Source organism: Dasypus novemcinctus, chromosome 19, assembly GCF_030445035.2.
Source record: "Dasypus novemcinctus isolate mDasNov1 chromosome 19, mDasNov1.1.hap2, whole genome shotgun sequence".
Lineage (NCBI taxonomy): Eukaryota > Metazoa > Chordata > Mammalia > Cingulata > Dasypodidae > Dasypus > Dasypus novemcinctus.
Genome location: NC_080691.1, coordinates 48,655,218 through 48,670,360, shown reverse-complemented (window position 1 = coordinate 48,670,360; position 15,143 = coordinate 48,655,218). Strand labels below are relative to the sequence as shown.

Genomic DNA, 15,143 nt, shown 5'->3' with positions numbered 1-15,143 from the left:
TCTGTGTCTTTTTGCTGCGTCTTGTTTCTTTGTCCGCTTCTGTTGTCGTCAGCGGCACAGGAAGTGTGGGCGGCGCCATTCCTCGGCAGGCTGTTCCCTCCTTTGCGCTGGGCGGCTCTCCTTATGGGTGCACTCCTTGCGCGTGGGGCTCCCCTACGCGGGGGACACCCCTGCGGGTCGCGGCACTCCTTGCGCGCATGAGCACTGCGCATGGGCCAGCTCCACATGGGTCAAGGAGGCCCGGGGCTTGAACCGCGGACCTCCCATGTGGTAGACGGACGCCCTAACCACTGGGCCAAAGTCCGTTTCCCTGTGTTTCTTTTTGTTGCATCATCTCACTGTGTGTGCGGTGCCATTCTTGGGCAGGCTGCACTTTCTTTCGTGCTGGGTGGCTTTCCTTACGGGGCGCACTCCTTGCATGTGGGGCTCCCCTACACGGGGGACACCTCTGCATGGCAGGGCACTCCTTGCACGCTTCAGCACTGTGCATGGGCCAGCTTCACACAGGTCAAGGAGGCCTGGGGTTTGAACCGTGGACCTCCCATGTGGTAGGTGGATGCCCTAACCACTGGGCCAAGTCCGCTTCCCAAGTTCCAACTGTTCTTTGCAGCAGCTGGAACAGGGAGCCAGATGGCCAGAGCTGCACAGGCAATGACTCAGGATGGCAGGGACAGGAGCAGGAGAAAGAGCCACCAATTATAATATTTTGTCACGTTTGTTGTATCATTCCTTTCATCCATCCACCTGCCTACCTACCCACCTACCTATCCATTCTTCCCTCCATTTATCTATCTTATTAATCCATCTATCCCTGTATCCATCTGTCTTTCTAAACACTTGAGAGAGGGTTGTATGCATCATGCTTCTTGGACACTTAATGCATCCAGGCATGTTTTCTGAGAATGTCATTTATTTTTGTTAATCTTATGAGTAAAAATTTTTATTTGTATTTTCCTTGAGTTAAGTTTAAGCAGCTTCATATATGTTATGTATACAGGTCCAATGTCATGCATTCTTTACCACTCAGGAAGAAAATTTCCAGATCAGGGTCTTCAGGCATTATCTTTTTTTACACCCCGTCAAATGGCCTTCTCATAATAAACCACATTTTAGTCATCCTTCCTTCTCTTAGTCCCTTTGTTTCTCAGAGCTCTCTCAAGACCTCATGCTGCAGTTCAGGTCCATTTCTTCATTTATGCAATTGCGTGTGTTCATTCGGGAAGGAAGTGTTAGTCCTGCTGGGTGCTGGGCCTGCAGCCATGGAAGGAGCAGATGTGGTGGGAGGGATGGATGCCCAGTGTGTCCCAAAGGCTTCCAGAGGGGGACAGTGGGAGGAGAGAAAGAAGACAGAAATGTCTCCCCATAGCTGCACCATTTAAGCTGAGACCTGGAGATGAGAAACCAGCTGAGAGACTCATGTTACAGGCCAGGGAGAAAGTACATGTGTGGGGGCCTGGGAGACACTCTGGGGCAGAGTTTGGGGTGCTTAGGAGTCAGGGGAGGGTTATGGGTTGGGAGCAGTGAAGCCAGGGGAGATGGCAGCCGATGGTCAGGGCTTGTGTCCAGGGCCTTAAAGGCCCTAGGAAGAGTGTGGGTGGTCCTGGGAGGGGCAGAGGCCTGGGAAGGTTTCAGTTGAGAGCGCGTCATGCTCTGGCATGTGTTAAAGGCTCTATCTAGTTGCCTGGTGAGAATGCACCACAGAGGGCAAAGGTGGAAGCTGGGGAACTTATCTCAGGGAGAGGGCTGGCGGGACGTGGACCAGGTAGTGGAGATTGGATGGGGCAGAGCAAAGCCAGGGTGGCTTTCAGAGGGCAGAGCAGCAGGACCTGCTGAGGCGTAGTCCTCTGCTGTGAAATGGGAGGTCACTGTAGTTGTTTATTTAATCAGGTTTTTATTAGAGAAGTTGTCGGCTTACAGATAAATCATGCAGAAAATATAGAGTTTCCAAACACACCACCACCACCACTAACACTGCATTGAATGCATGGTACCTTCGTTACAATTGATGAAAGAATGTTATTACAATTGTGCTTTTAACTATAGTCCATAGTTACATTAGGGTTCTCTTGTTGTGCATTTCCATGGGTTTTTCTAAATTATTTATTCTGGTAACATGTATACAACTTAAACTTTCCACATTTTAACCACATTTCAATATGTAACATTATATTCACAATGTTGTGCTACCACTACTACCCCCCATTATCAAAAACTTTTCAGGGGAGCAGATATACCTGAAGTGATTGAACATGCTTCCTGTGTATGATGTCCTGAGTTCAATGCCTGGTACTGCCTAAAAAACAAAAACAAATGAACAAAAAAACCATCTCTCACTGGGAAATTGATGTAGCTTAGTGGTTGAGCACCTGCTTCCCATGTACAAAGTTGTGGGTTCAATCCCTGGTTCCTCCTTAAAAAAAACAAACTTTTCTATTACCCCATACAAATTCCATACCAATAAAGCATTAATGTCTCTAACTCCTCATTCTAATCACCATCCTAATTTCTGGTAATCCGTACTTCAGTGTCTGTATGAATTTGTTTTTCTAATTATTTCATAGCAGTGATGTCATTCAATATTTGTCCTTTTGTATCTCACTTATTTTACTCCTCATGATGTCTTCAAGGTTTATTCATATTATCACATGTATCAGAACTTCATTCCTTTTCATGGGTAAATAATATTTCAATGTATGTATGTATCACTTTTGTTTATCCATTGATCTGTTTTTGGACACTTAGGCTGCTTCTGTCGTTTTGCAGTTGTAAATAATGCCACTGTGAACCCTGGTGTGTAAATTCTGTCCATGTCCCTGCTGTTAATTCTTTTAGGTATATGCCCCCTGGAAGTGGGATTACTGGGTAATCTGGTAATTCTCTACTTTCTGAGGAATTGCTAGACTCTTCCACAGTGGCTGCACCATTTTCCATCCCACCAACAATGAATGAGGGTTTCTATGTCTCATGTCCTCATCAGCACTTGTTATTTTCAGGTTCTTAAAAAAAAAACAAAAAACATTCTAGGGGGTGTGAAATGATATCTCGTGGTTTGATTTGCATTTCCTGATGGGTAATGGCATTGAGCATCTTTTGGCCCTGAGCTTGAAGACAGCCTAGGCATGGCCCGCTCAGCTCTGTGGCTCCGAGAGTCCCCAGTGGAGACTGGTGTGGAGTTGGTCATCATTGGCAAGGCTCCTCGAGATGGCTTCCTTTTCTGTCTGCTTGTCTTCTCTAGGAGTAACCGGGAACTGAACCTGGGGCCTCCCATATAGGAGGCAAGTGCCCAACCACCCAAGCCACATCCGTTCCCCACTAGCTGCGTCGCCTTCTGGTTGTGTATGCTCAATTTAGCATCTGCTTGTCTTATTTTTAAAAAAGATTTTATCTATCTATCTATCTATCTAGATATCTATCTATCTATCTATCTATTCCTCCCCTTCCCCTCCTCCTGCCCTGCTGTTCTTGCTGTCTGTGTTGTCTTCTCATTTTTTCTCCTCTAGGATTCACCAGGATTTGATCCTAGAAACCCCTGATGTGGAGAGAGGTTCCCAATCAATTGCGCCACCTTGGTTCCTGGTTTCTGCTGCGTTTCACCTTGACTCTTCCCTTGTCTTTCTTTTGATGTGTCATCATCTTGCTGCGTGACTCACTTGTACAGGTGCTGGCTTACCATGCGGGCACTCACTCACCACATGGGCACTTGCCTGGGCACTGGCTAACTGTGTGGGCAGGCTTTCTCTTCTTTTTCCACCAGGAGGCCCTAGGGATTGAACCTGGGTCCTCCCATATGGTAGGTGGAAGCTCTATCACTTGAGCCACATCTGCTTCCCTGCTTGTCTTCTTTAGGAGACACTGGAAACTGAACCTGGGACCTCCTGTGTGGGAGGCAGGCACCCAACTGCTTGAGCCACACCTGTTCCCCTACATATCACATTTTGATTATCCATTCTTCCAATGATGGACACTTGGGTTGCTTCCACTTATTGGCATTTGTGAATAATGCTGCTATGAATATCAGTGTGCTGACATCTGTTCAAGTCCCTTCTTTCAGTTCTTTTGGATATATGCTTAATAGTGGAATTGCTGGTTGTATGGTAATTCTGTACTTTATGAGGAATGGCCAAATTGTTTTCCACAGTGGCTGTACCATTTTTCATTTCCACCACTAAATATAAGACAGTTCCTATTTCTCCATATCCTCTCTAAACTTATTTTCCATTTTTTAAGTTTTAATTATATTTTTATTTATTTTCTTGGAGGTACTGGGGATTAAATCCAGAACCTTGCACATTTGTAGCAGGTGCTCAACCACTGAGCTACATCTGCTCCACTCCTTTTTTTTTTAAAGATTTTATTTATTTATTTATTCCCCCCTTGTGGCTTGTTCCATTCTTTGCTGTCTCTTCTCTGTGTCCATTCGCTGCGCATTTTTTCTGTATCTGCTTGTCTCCCTTTGTTGCATCATCTTGCTGCATCAGCTCTCTGTGGTGCATGGGCTGTGAACCCAGGGCCTCCCGTATGGTAGATGGAAACCCAAGTGATTGAGCCACAGCTGCATCCCTCCACTCCATTTTTTAAATAATAGGTATTCTGGGGGTATGCAGTAGAATCTAATTGTTTTGATGTGCATTTCCCTAGTGGCTAATGACGTTGAACATCTTTTCATATACTTATTGGTCATTTGAATATCTTATGGAGAAAATCAAGTCTTTTGCCCATTTTCAAACTGGGTTGTCTTTTTGTCATTGAGTTGTAGGTGATCTTTTTTTTTTTTTAAAGATTTATTTATTTATTTAATTCCCCCCCTCCCCTGGTTGTCTGTTCTTGGTGTCTATTTGCTGCGTCTTGTTGCTTTGTCCGCTTCTGTTGTCGTCAGCGGCACGGGAAGTGTGGGCGGCGCCATTCCTCGGCAGGCTGCTCTTTCTTTTCACGCTGGGCGGCTTTCCTCACGGGCGCACTCCTTGCGCGTGGGGCTCCCCCACGCGGGGGACACCCTTGCGTGGCACGGCACTCCTTGCGCGCATCAGCACTGCGCATGGCCAGCTCCACACGGGTCAAGGAGGCCCGGGGTTTGAACCGCGGACCTCCCATATGGTAGACGGACGCCCTAACCACTGGGCCAAAGTCCGTTTCCCTGTAGGTGATCTTTACATATTCTGGATATTTAATCTCTTATGAGCTATATGGTTTCTAAATATTTACTCCCATTCTGTAGGTTGATTTTTACTTTCTTGATAAAGTCCTTTGATGCACAAAAGTGTTCAATTTTAATGAGGTCCCATTTACCTATTTTTTCTTTTGTTGTCTGTACTTTTTGTATAAAGCCTAAAAAGCCACTGCTTATCACAGGGTTCTGAAGATGTTTTCCTATGTTTTCTTCTAGTTTTGGTTCTTATATTAAGATCTTTGATCCATTTTTAGTTGATTTATGTATATGGTGTGAGATAGAGTAAATGTCTACCTTGTGCCAGTACCATGCTGTTTTAATTACTGTAGTTTTGTATAAAGTTACAAATTGAGCAGTTGTGAGTCACCCAACCTTATTCTTCTTTTCCAAGATGTTTTTGGCTATTCAGGGCTTCTCATCCTTCCATATAAATTTGATGATTGGCTTTTCCATTTCTACAAAGAAGGCTGGTGAATTTTGATTGGGATTGATTGCCATCTTTTTTCCCCCAAGATTTTAAAGAACAATCGTGCATACCATACAGAATTCCCATATATCACCCCACCACCAACACGTTACATAGCTGTGACACATTTGTTACAAATGATGACAGAACATTGTCATATACTACTGCTGTCTTTAGTCCATAGCTTATATTTGATGAATTTTTTCCACAAACCATCCTATTACTAACACCATGTATTAGTATTATATATTTGTTATAGCTCATGAGAGAACATTCTCATTTGTACTCTTAACCACAGTCCATCGTTCACTGCAGGGTTCACTGTGTTACACGGTTCCCTGTCTTGTACAATTCATCCAAAGTGTATACTCAGTGGTTCTCAGTTTGATCATAGTTATGCTGTTATCAACTCAGTACATTTCACAATGTTTTCATTGCTCCAAAAGAGAAAATTTCCATACTGCTAAAACCACTGTTAATAACTTAGCATTGATATAGTACCTTCTTTGCCACTGCTGTAGGAATATTACACTATTAGTGTTAACCATAGCCTATGCATTACGTTAGTTGTATTTTTCCCATGTATCTCCATATTCTTAACACCTTGTAATAGAAGAACATTCTTGTATTTGTATTAACCACAATCATCATCCACCACTGAAATCACTATATTATACAGTGCCTAGATTATCCTTTAGCTTTCTTCAATTGATATTAACCTAGCTAGACTACCCTTTCAGCCACATTCACATTTATAAATCAACAGTGTTAGCTATACTCACTAAAATCTGCTACCATCTATCCATTTCCACACATTTATTAGGACAATCCACCTTATTGAACATTCTGTATACATTCAGCATCAGCTTCCCTTCTCAACCCACGTTCTATCTCCTAGTAACCTATACTCTATATTTTAACTCCATGCATTTACTTATTTAGTTCATATTAGTGGGACCATACAGTATTTGTCCTTTTGGGTATGGCTTATTTCACTCAACCTAATGTCCTCAAGGTTTATCCGTGTTTTCCTATGCACCCCACCTTCATTTCTTCATACAGCTGAAAAGTATTCCGTTGTGTGTAAACAAGTTTATTCATTTTTGTTTGATGGACATTTGGATTGTTTCTTTTTGCAATTGCAAATAACGCCACTATGAACATCAGTGTGCAAATATCTGTTTGTGCCCTTGTTTTCACTTCTTCTGAATACATTCCTAGTAACAGGATATTTACATATAAACTTAATATATAAATATTTTATTATGTTATATTTAGTTTCCTGAGGAACTGCCAAACTGTCTTCCATAGAGGCTGCACCATTTTACATTCCCACCAACAGTGAAGGAGTGTTCTGATTTCTCTGCATCCTCTCCACCAGGGATTGAACCCAGGACCTCATACATGGGAAGCAAGTGCTTAACTATTGAGCTACACCCACTTTTCTCATTGTACTTTTGATGTGTGTTTCCCTAATAGTTAGAGATGTTGAGCATCTTTTCATGTGCCTTTTGGCCATTTGTATTTCCTCTTTGGAAAAGTGTTAATGTCTTATGCCTGAGTTTTAATTGGGTTGCTTGTCTTTTTATTGTTGAGTTGGGTGATCACTTTATAACATGGAGATCAAACTCTTATTGGATATGTAGTTTCCAATAATTTTTTTCTTTTAATAATATATGTGACCTTAGACTTTCCCTTTAAACTACTTTCATACCTACCTTTTTTCAAAAAATTAATTAATTTCTCTCTCCTCCCTGCATTGTTTGCTCTCTGTGTCCACTCACTGTGTGTTCTTCTGTGTCTGTTTGTATTCTCATTAGGCAACTCCAGGAACCAATCCTGGGACCGTCTGGAGTGGGAGAGAGGCGCTCATTCTCTTGTGCCACTTCAGCTCCCTGGTCTGCTGCGTATCTTATTGTCTCTCCTCTTTTTCTCTTTTTGTTGTATCATCTTTCCATATGGGCCAGCACTCCTGTGTGGGCCAGCACTCCTGAGTGGGCCAGCTCACCCTCACCAGGAGGCCCTGGGTATTGAACCTGGACCTCCTATATGGTAGATGGGAGCCCAAATGCTTGAGCCACATCCGCTTCCCTCATACCCACCTATTAGTACTGCTAGTTACTAACATTATGTTGGGCTTTTACCATTTCTATTCATTTCTAAAGATTATCACACATCCTTTTTACCAATTCTGCATAAGTTAACCCTCAACTTTCCATTCTCTAAGCTCATTCTATTTTCTGGTGACCCATATTCAAGTTATTAACTCCATGAGATTACACAATATGTTAGGTCATAGTAGCACAGTCCTACAGTATTTGTCCTTTCGTGTCTTGCTTGCTTCACTCAACATAATGTCCTCCAGGTTTATTCATGTTGTCATATGTTTTATGACTTCATTTCTTTTTACAGTTGCATGATATTCCATCGTATGAATATGTACCAGTTTATCTTATTCTTTGGTTGATGGATACCTGGGTTGTTTTCAACTTTTGGGAATTATGAATAATGCCACTATGAACACCGGTGTGCAGATGTCTGTTCATGTTGACTTCTTTAGGAACTGCCAGACAGTCCTCCACAGTGACTGTACCATTCTGTATTCCCACCAGTAGTGAATTAATTGTTCCTATCGCTCCACATCTTTTCTGACACTTGTAGTTCTGTATTTTTAATAGTGGCCATTCTGATAGGTATGAAATGATATCTCACTTAATCACTAGTGATGTTAAACATTTTTTCATGGTTTTTTTTTTTGCCATTTGTATTTCTTTAGACAAATGTCTATTCAAGTTTTTTTGCCCACTTTTTAATCAGGTCTTTGTCTTTTTATTGTTATGTTGTAGCATCTCTTTATATATCATAGATATTAAACCCTTATTGGACATGTGATTTTCAAATATTTTCTCCCATTGAGTCAGTTGCCTTTTCACCCTTTTTACAAAGTCCTTTGAGGTGCAAAAATGTTGAATTTTGAGGGCGTTCCATTTATTGATTTTTCTTTTGCTGCTATGCTTTGGGTATAAGATGTAAGTAACCACCACCTACCTCAAGGTCTTTAAGATGTTTCCCTACATTTTCTTCTAATAGTTTTATGGTTCTGGTTTTTATATTATTAATATTTTGGTCTCTGATCCATTTTGAGTTGATTCCTTTTTTTTAAAGATTTATTTCATTTCTCTTCACACACCCCACCCCCCATTGTTTGTGCTCGCTGTCTGTTCTCTGTGTGCATTCATTGTGTGCTCATCTTTCTAGCAGGCACCAGAAACCGAATCCAGGACCTCCCATGTGGGATGGAGGCACCCAATGGCCTGAGCCACCTCTGCTCCCCACTTGTTGTGTCTCTCATTGTGTTTCCTCTTTGTGTCTTTTTGCATCCTCTCATTGCATCAGTTTGCCATCTTGGTTGTCTTCTTTAGGATGTACTGGGAACGAAACTGGGACCTCCCATGTGGTAGGTGGGCACCCAACTGCTTAAGTCACACCTGCTTCCCATTGAGTTCATTCTTATATTGGAAGTGAGATAGGGGTTCTCTTTCATTCTTTTGGATATGGATATCTAGTTCTCCCAGCACCATTATTTTTTTTATTTCCCCAACCCCGTCCCAGCACCAGCTGTTGAAGAGACTATTCTGTCCCGTTAACATAGTTTGGTAGGTTTGTCGAAAACCAGTTGACCGTAGAGGTGAGGGTTTATTTCTGGACTCTCAGTTCTATTCCACTGATCAATGTGTCTGTCTTTATGCTAGTACCATGCTCTTCTGGCCACTGGAACTTTATAATATGTTTCAAGGTTAGGCATTAAAATCCCTCCCATGTCACTCTTCTTTTTTAGAATGATTTTGGGTATTTGGGTGCACTTTCCCTTCCAAATGAATTTGGTAATTGCCTTTTTTATTTCTGTAAAGTAGGCATTTGGAATTTTGATTGGTATTGCATTGAATCTATAAATCAGTTTGGGTAAGGTTGACATGATATTTAGTTTTCCAGTCCATGAAAACAGAATGTCTTTCCAATTGTTTAGGTCTTCATTGATTTCTTTTAGCTTTGTTTTGTAGTTTTCTGCATATAGGTCTTGTACTTCTTTGGTTAAATTGATTCCTAGGTATTTGAGTCTTTTTATTGCTGTTGTAAGTAGACTTTTCCCCCTGATTTCCTCCTCAAATTTTTCAGTGCTAACGTAGAGAAACATTACTGACTTTTGTGCATCAGTCTTGTATTCTGCCACTTTGCTGGACTCATTTATTAGCTCAAGTAACTTTGTTGTAGACATTTCAGAATTTTCTAAATAGAGGATCATGTCATCTATAAATAGTGAGAGTTTTATTTCCTCTTTTTCTATTTGGATGCCTTTTATTTATTTATTTTTCTTGTCTAATTGCTCTAGCTAGAACTTCTACGCAATGTTGAATAACAGTGGTAACAGTCAGCATCCTTGTCTTGTTCCTGATCTTAGGGGGAAAGCTTTCAACCTTTCCCCATTGAGTTCGATGTTTGCTGATGTTGTTTGATGTTGCTTGTATCATATTGATGAGTTTTCCTTCTGTTCCTATCTTTTGAAGTGATATTATAAAAAAGGACGCTGGATTTTGTTGAATGCCTTTTCTGCATCAATGGAGATGATCATATGGTTTTTTCCCCTTCAATTTGTTAAAGTGGTATAATACATTAACCTGGACATTTGATATTTTAGTTTATTACTGTTGGAATTTATATTCTGAGGCATATGTTTCTTAAGCTTATATCCAGCTGCCGTAAGGACGGAGCTTTTTTTGAATGCAGGAGCTAACCAAAAAGAAAAAGAAGAAGAAAACACCTTTTTCCTGTCTTTGAAGATAGACCTGTTTGAATGTTCTGTTTTTGAGCTTATCCATAAAGTGAGTTTTGGAGACGAGCAACAGACCAAAGCATAGAGGCCTTCCTGATCCTTTCTGGGCATGCCTCTTAGCTCGGATGTGCATGTGCCCCTAGAATTTCCCTGTTTGTGTGGATACTAATGTCCCCTCTTCCCTAGTCGTTTCTTCATGGTCGAGGCACTGCACTGTATATCCTACAGCTAGCAATCCCTTACCCTAGACAGCATGATTTGACTGCTCTTCCACACCATGCTCTAGGAGAGCTTGGTGAGCAGCTCTTACACACAGAGCATGTTCTGGGATGGCAAGTGCCTCAGGCCACCACCAGCAAGATTGGGCTAGACATACATGCCCCCAGTTTGTGCATGATGGTCACTCTGCTGCTTCTGGAACAGGGCGTGGGGTTCTGCACATGGAGCATGGTCTAGGTACATGCTGAGCTGCTGAGGGCTGGTGACGGGACCGGCAGATCTTGCTGCTTTGAAGTGGCCTTTCCCTTATTAGCACTCACCCTGTTACTGCAGTTTTTACTGTTTTCTGGGGCTTTGAGAAAGATGTTCCTGACAGTTCTTGCTGGTTGTTCAAAGCTTCTCTGGGGGCACAGAGCTCTGTAGCATCTCACTTTGCCATCTTGAATTGGGTGGGATCTGGTCAGTTTTTCTGTTTGATTTCTTTTTATAATTTCTATCTCTCTTTTGAGAGTCTCATTTTTGTTCTCATTTTCCTGATATCTTTTAGCTCTTTCTGTGTGTTTTTCTTTAGCTCTTTGAGTATATTGAAAGTGGTGTTTTGGTTTTTTTAAAAGTCTTTTCCATATCCGAAATCTGGCCTTCTGTAATGATGTTTTCTGAATTTTTGTCTTGTTCCTTTGGATGAGACATGCAACTTCCCTTCCTCCTTCATCCTGGGACTACCCACAACATACCCTTCACTTCCTCCCTTTCCTGTGATTCTTTTTTCTATATGCTAAATTAACATTTCCTATGAGAGAATATGTGAACTGTAGATGTATTACAAAAACATTGGCAAACAAAGATCCTACCTCCTCCTCATGGTACACAGCCACAGTTAGCATTTTGGTGTATTCCCCTCCCCCTCCTTTTTAGTGTTACATTCACCTTAAATAGTCATGTAAAAAGAATAAAAATGTGTAGCCATGTACCAACCACCCAGCGTAAGAAATACATTTGTGTTCTTAATTTCATTAATTACACACCATAAAAAATGTTTAAATCTTACAGAACAAACCTCCCTGCACCCTCCCGCTCCAGCCCAGAGGTCGGCCCATGAACAGGTGTTGGAGTGTTTGCAAACCTGCCCCCACTTAATGGCTGGGGGTGTTACATAACAAGACCACCATGTCCCCCTGTTCTGTGGTTGCTCTCATCTAGGTCAGCCCCTCCACCTTTACCTCTTTCTAATTTGTAGCCGAGTAGGGGTAGGTGTTCTGCAGATTTCCCAAACACTCCCTTTCCCTCCCAACTTTATAGCCTCAGCATTTCTTCACCTATCAGTCACTTACTATTATCAATTATTTAAAGGTTCTTGCTTCTTCTTCTAGAAACTCGATGGAAGGTCCCTGATCAAGCTGAATTTTGCAAAGAACCAGGAAGGTGAGTTGTCCCTTTCACAGTCACTAACAAAATTGGGCTCGCAGCACCCAGGCCCCTGCCCTCCCCTCCCCAAGTTCTCTCATGTCTCATCCATCCATTCCTTTCTGATCAAGCCAGACACTTGCATATAATTTCTTAAAAATGTAGCCTGAATTCTTCTGTGAGGTCCAGCAGTGGGTGGGGGTTATCCTTGGGTGTTGACCCTTCTTCCCACGAAGGAGCTCCATGGGTCCTGGCCATATCTGCACTGAGATGGGGGCCTGCTTACCACTGGGAGGCAGAAGCCATGCAGGCTGAGCTGTTGGTGGCAGGGGACCCAGATGGGCTGTGGCTGTGGGTCGTCTGGGTGGATTTGCTGGGGAGCTGGGGGTGTTGGGCTGGGCTTCTTACACAGCCACTGGTCATAAAGTCCCTACCCCAGTGGTGTGATCCTCCATGTTTTATTGCCCCTACTTGCCCTTGTTGGACAGCTGACCAGTCCCCCCAGCCATTGTCCCGAGCAGGTTCTTGCCCTGAGTTCTTTGCACGTTTGGCACAGCTCAGGTGCTGGGCTTGAGATGGTTGTCCATGTCCGCTCATGTGTGTGTTCTAGACTGAGCCATGTATCATTCACTGTCTGACTCCAGGGACTCCAGGGCTCTGGGTTCATGGGTAGATGAGGAATGAGCATCATGGACATAGAAGGGAAGCACAGTGCTTCGTTGATGGTGGGAGCCGAACACGGGCCTCTGATTGGCTAATCTGGGAAGGCTGCGGTGTATGTCTCACTCAGCAGGTAGTTTCCCTAGTGCCTGCCGGTTGCAGATGGCAAAACATAGGAGGCCTCTCCCCACAAGGAGCTGACATCCTGGTGGGGGGTGGGCAGGAAACTGGAAAGCAGATGGCCGCAGGTGTCAGGTGCTGATTTGCCATGGAAAGATGTTAAGCAGAGTAAGGGGAGAGGGTCTTGAGAGGACTTACTGATAAGAGGATGCTTGGGTGGAACTCTGAAGGGAGGCAGGGAGGGAAGCCAAGTGGATACCTGGGTACAGGCATTCTAGGCAGAGGGAACAGCCAGTGCAAAGACCCTGAGGTGGTGTAGAGAGTATAAGGCCTATTTTACTTTCCTAGCTGTGAGAACAAATACCTTACAACGGGTTGACTTACTGGAATTTAAGAGGTTTCAGAGGCTAGAAGGCTTACTTCCTCTGTGGTTGGGATCTTCTGGCTGCCTGGCAGTCTTTGGGGTTCCTTGGCTTTTCTGTTACATGGCAGTGCACATGGTGGCATCTTCTTTCTCCTCCAGATTCTACTGATTTCTAGCTCCTGGGGACTCCCCGTGGCTTCTCTTCCTGTTGCTCCTCTTCTCTTGGCTTCCCCCATCCAATTTCCTTTGTTCTCAGGACATCAGCCATATTGGGTCAAGGCCCACCTCCTTCAGCCCAGGCACATCTTAACTAGTAACATCTTCCAAGGTCCTACTTAGAGAGGGCTCCCGAGCCACAGGCCCCAGGGTTGGGAGCTGAACCTGCTTTTTGTGGGGGACATGAGTCAACTCTGACAATGGCCTTCCCCCTTATGTCAGTCACTTAGCTTCAGTTACCATCAGCTTCTTTTACGTGTGTTCTCACCCCACATCCCCCTTAGACCATTTTTTTTTTTTAAAGATTTTATTTATTTATTTAATTCCACCACCCCCCTCCGGTTGTCTGTTCTCTGTGTCTGTTTGCTGCGTCTTGTTTCTTTGTCCGCTTCTGTTGTCATCAGCGGCACGGGAAGTGTGGGCGGCGCCATTCCTGGGCAGGCTGCACTTTCTTTCGTGCTGGGCGGCTCTCCTTACGGGGCGCACTCCTTGCGTGTGGGGCTCCCCTACGCGGGGACACCCCTGCATGGCAGGGCACTCCTTGCGCGCATCAGCACTGCGCATGGGCCAGCTCCACACGGGTCAAGGAGGCCCGGGGTTTGAACCGTGGACCTCCCATGTGGTAGACAATGCCCTAACCACTGAGCCAAGTCTGTTTCCCCCCCTTAGACCATTTTGAAGCAGATTCCAGGTTCCTATCATGTCACACTTAAATGATTTGGTATGCATCTCTAAAAGAGGAGTTACAAAAAATAACCACGATACCATTATTGCACCTAAAAGTAACATGGGTTCTTTACCGTCCTCCAGTGTGCAGTCAGTATTCAAACTTCCATCGTCTCCTAGTTTTTTTTGTAATAGTTTTTGAAACAGGACTACTTACACAAAGTCCAAGTGCACATGGTTGATATATCTCTCAGCCCCTTATTATGTGTATCTCCTCCTCTTTCCTTGGAGCCTGTTTGTTGGGACTCATTTGGCCAGGGTCCCTGGCTGCTGGTGGAGAGCTGACTGGGCAGGGGCAGGGCGAGCAGCTAGCGGGTGGTTGCTGTAGCCTAGGTCATGGTAAGGGAGGGGAGGAGGAGCAGCTGGTCCTGGTGTTTTCTGAAGAAAGAGCCCACAGCCTGCTGGTGTGTTGCATGAGAGGTAGGAAGAGCAGCGAAGGACTAGTCCAGAGGTGGGAATGATGTCAAGAGGAAGAGGCCAGGGCCTGGGGCTGAGGGTCCAGACTTCTCTGAGGAAGGTGATGCAGGGTTGGGTCTCGTAGGATGAATAGGAGTTCCCTAACTGGTATGGTGGGGAGGGGCTTGAGCTGTCCCTCTGGTACCTGCTCTGAGCATGACGAGGTGGAGCTTCCACCCCTTTCTCTGGTCTCTCCTGCCCTGGCCCTGCAACCATGTGGGTATTTGGAAACCCCAGGTGGTAGACTGGCTTCTCTGTGTGCCGCCTCTAGGTAAATACCACTGCCCAGTGCTGTTCACCGTGTTCACCAACAACACCCACATCGTGGCCGTCAAAACTACCGGCAACGTCTATGCCTACGAGGTGTGTCCTTGGCTCCAGGGCGTGAGAGTTGTGGGCGCCTGATCGGGGTCTGGGGCTGTGCAGGGAGGCCCATCAGCTGTGTGCTCTGAAGATGTGATGGCGCACTGCTGAGTAGCGGCAGTGGGCGGGGTGCGGGGGGTCAGCTGGCGTC

The 15,143-nt window shown here is 44.2% G+C and overlaps 1 protein-coding gene across 2 annotated transcripts in view; it reads left to right on the top strand.

Annotated features, from left to right (window-relative positions):
- Nucleotides 1–15,143, top strand: part of PPIL2 (peptidylprolyl isomerase like 2) — a 61,840-nt gene that overhangs the window by 15,720 nt on the left and 30,977 nt on the right. For both annotated transcript variants that reach the window (XR_011646534.1, XM_058281751.1), the window contains exons 6-7: nucleotides 12,054–12,105; nucleotides 14,901–14,992. Coding sequence is in view for 1 of the 2 variants with exons in the window: in XM_058281751.1 (XP_058137734.1) it covers nucleotides 12,054–12,105; nucleotides 14,901–14,992 (144 nt within the window). In the remaining variant the exon portion in view is untranslated. The remainder of the gene's footprint in view (nucleotides 1–12,053; nucleotides 12,106–14,900; nucleotides 14,993–15,143) is intronic.